General features: G+C 33.7%; 1 protein-coding gene across 1 annotated transcript; it reads right to left on the bottom strand.

Annotated features, from left to right (window-relative positions):
• On the bottom strand, positions 1-1,894 carry LOC18783015 (7-deoxyloganetin glucosyltransferase). Its single transcript, XM_007216857.2, has 2 exons — positions 726-1,894; positions 1-602 (listed from the first exon to the last, which is right to left on the bottom strand). The coding sequence occupies exons 1-2, from the start codon at positions 1,252-1,254 to the stop codon at positions 526-528; spliced, it is 606 nt and encodes a 201-aa protein (XP_007216919.2). The 5' UTR covers positions 1,255-1,894; the 3' UTR covers positions 1-525.

Below are 2,780 nucleotides of genomic sequence, written 5' to 3'. Positions count from 1 at the left end.
GAAAAATCCATGTCCACCACCCATTAAAATATAGATAAACGCCTGTACAAGTTTTTTTGGAACAATATGCAGCTCAATGCTGCTCATATTTTGATGTTTTAATAGCTGCTTGATATATTAAAATATACATAATATTTTAACATAACAAGCAGCATATAAAATATGTTAGTTTATTTTTTACAACTTAAGCTTGCCAAACTAAGCATGATGGCACTGTTTAGATCTCAATTTATATATAAATAGGACCAGTATTTTAACATAACAGGCAGCACATATATCATCTTATTAATTTATCTGTCTTATTAATTTATTTTTTGTAACTTAAACATACAAACTAAGCATGATGCTACTATTTACATCTCAATATACATATAAACAAAGCCATGTTTCCTACATATTTTTATGACTTTATACACATTGGACTTGCTAGTAACTAATCTACAAGTTAGTCAAATTTTGGACACACAAGTAACTGTGCAAAGAAAAGTCAGTTGATCAATCAAGACAAAAAGACAAAGACTTAGATTAAGTAGCAAAGTGAATCTTTTTTCTTGATTTGAAGTCTTCGGTGTCCAGATAGCCGTTTGTTAAACAGCTCTCATCTGCAATAGTACAATTGAAATTCAATTGAAGAAACATTTTATTTGCATGTTTAGAAACAAGAAACTAAGAGTTATCCATAAGCTAAACAACAATTGCTTCAATTAATAGGTTATATATTTCACCTTTGAGTGGTGCAAGTCCTTTTTCGACCAAAGCACGAAGTTGTTTCAATCCCATGAAGCTGCAGGCAGCTATAGTGTAGAACAGCACTATAGGGGCTCCAATTTCTTCAGCAGCTGTGATTGTGAACATGGACATGAAACCATCTGAAACAATGCAAGTCACTGGAGGATTGCTGGATGTTTCTATGGCATCATTGTTGAGTATTGCAAGGAGGGCATGAAAGGGAGCAAATAAATTTTTTCCTACGGACTCAGCAAGCAGAGTGACATCTTGTGTGGTATCTTCATTTGAATCTGGAAGGCTATCTGGGATGGCTTCAAACCGAAAATCAGGCAAGCCATCAAGGGAATTGAGTCCTAGAGATTTAAGAAAGCGCTTGTGATTGAACTCTGTGTTAACAAAGCTTATGTGAAAACCTCTATGGTGGAGGAGCTCTGCAAATTTAAGCGTTGCCTTTATATGGCTTTGAAGTGGAAAGGGAATGCATACAGCATGAGGCTTGTTGCCTTGTACTTCTATGGAGCTCATCTTAGATTGTGTGTTTGCATTGCAGTTCTGGTGAGATACTTTTCAATATGTCCTGTTTTGGCTCTCTGTTTTTTTACTCCACACAAGTCTATGCAGATAAGATAACCAAAGAGAGACAGAATAAAGTTGAAATTTGAGCCAAAATTGGAAACTGAGGATAATGTCAGAAAAGGAAAGTACTTCCCTCCTTCCTTTATAAGTAAGAGTTCGTACATTCCTGTCAATAATAGTGTGACATGTGGGCAGATTTTGTTGTTGTGATTTTGATGAATTATTTTTGCATATGTATCAAACTGTAATTCGTAGAAAGGATAAGTATCTCCTTACTTAGAAGGAGTCAAGCAGTATCCATCACAAAAAGGATGCATCGGCTAGCTGTCAGACAAATTGAGGTGAGAAGAAGCAAAGTGGACTGTGATCTTTTATTGGCCTTTCCCCTATTTTTCTTTTAAGATGAAATCTGATTAAGCTTTTTTTTTCTTTTTTTGGAGAAAGAATGATTTGTTTCATTATCTTCTTGGCCCTTCGCCGGTTTTTACTCCAATTATTGGACCACTTACATCTACATCTACCACAAAGAGTTCCAATTCTCATTCTACTTCTGCTTTGAATAAGAATAAGAAAAATACTATTATTTCAATATATATATATATATATATATACAGTTCCGATCTTTTGGACTACAGGAGTCCAAGAGATTGTGGTCACCCACCGTTAGATATTAATCCAATGGTTCTAAAAAGTTTTCTAAAAGGAGTGCAAGAGTGAGTGAACCGTTGAATTTACATCCAACGGTGAGTGACTATAAATCTCTTGGACCCCTGTAGTCCAAGAGATCAAGACTGTATATATATATATAATTTCGGTGACTACAAAATATGATTAGATCTTTAAAATAATATAATTTCGGTGACCACATTTTGAATTTATATATGCACTCGTGTTGGTCCAAGTATTTCGAAAAGTTAGTCATTTATTGATAGATAGTCAACTTTTCCAGCCCACAAATATCTGTGCAAAGACAAAGACAAAGACAAAGACAAATTGGTTCCTCTGTTCTTGTTGGTATTCTTCAAATTCAATATTATCTTGTATCTTTCAGTCATAAATATTACATCTTACAACCATAACAGACACTAAGATCAATTTAAAACTTATAGCTGATGTTAACGCAACTTTTCTTTTCTAGCACACACAGAAGTCAACTTTAGAATCTCCTCTTAGCAATTAGTTTTCTTGCTGTAAATCAGATTGTATTCATGTCTATATTATTTCCTACCTTAAGTAGACTTCCTGTATTTGTATAAGTAAGGACTTTGTGTAATTTTTTTAATACAAGGTGTAAGTGTATGAATTTTGTAATTTTCTTTTGGCTTCCCTTGACAATTTTGTAATAGGACAATCATTATATTTTCTCAAACTCTAGTTTAGATTAAGAATTACATCTCTAGGTGTTCTTACTGACTGCATTATGATGGACAACAATGTGTTTGACAAAGGTAAGTTTTGCATTGCAATACATTGCA

This window comes from Prunus persica, chromosome G3, assembly GCF_000346465.2.
Source record: "Prunus persica cultivar Lovell chromosome G3, Prunus_persica_NCBIv2, whole genome shotgun sequence".
Classification (NCBI taxonomy): Eukaryota; Viridiplantae; Streptophyta; class Magnoliopsida; order Rosales; family Rosaceae; genus Prunus; species Prunus persica.
The sequence above is the reverse complement of the archived record's forward strand: the minus strand, read 5'-3'. Positions and strand labels throughout refer to the sequence as shown.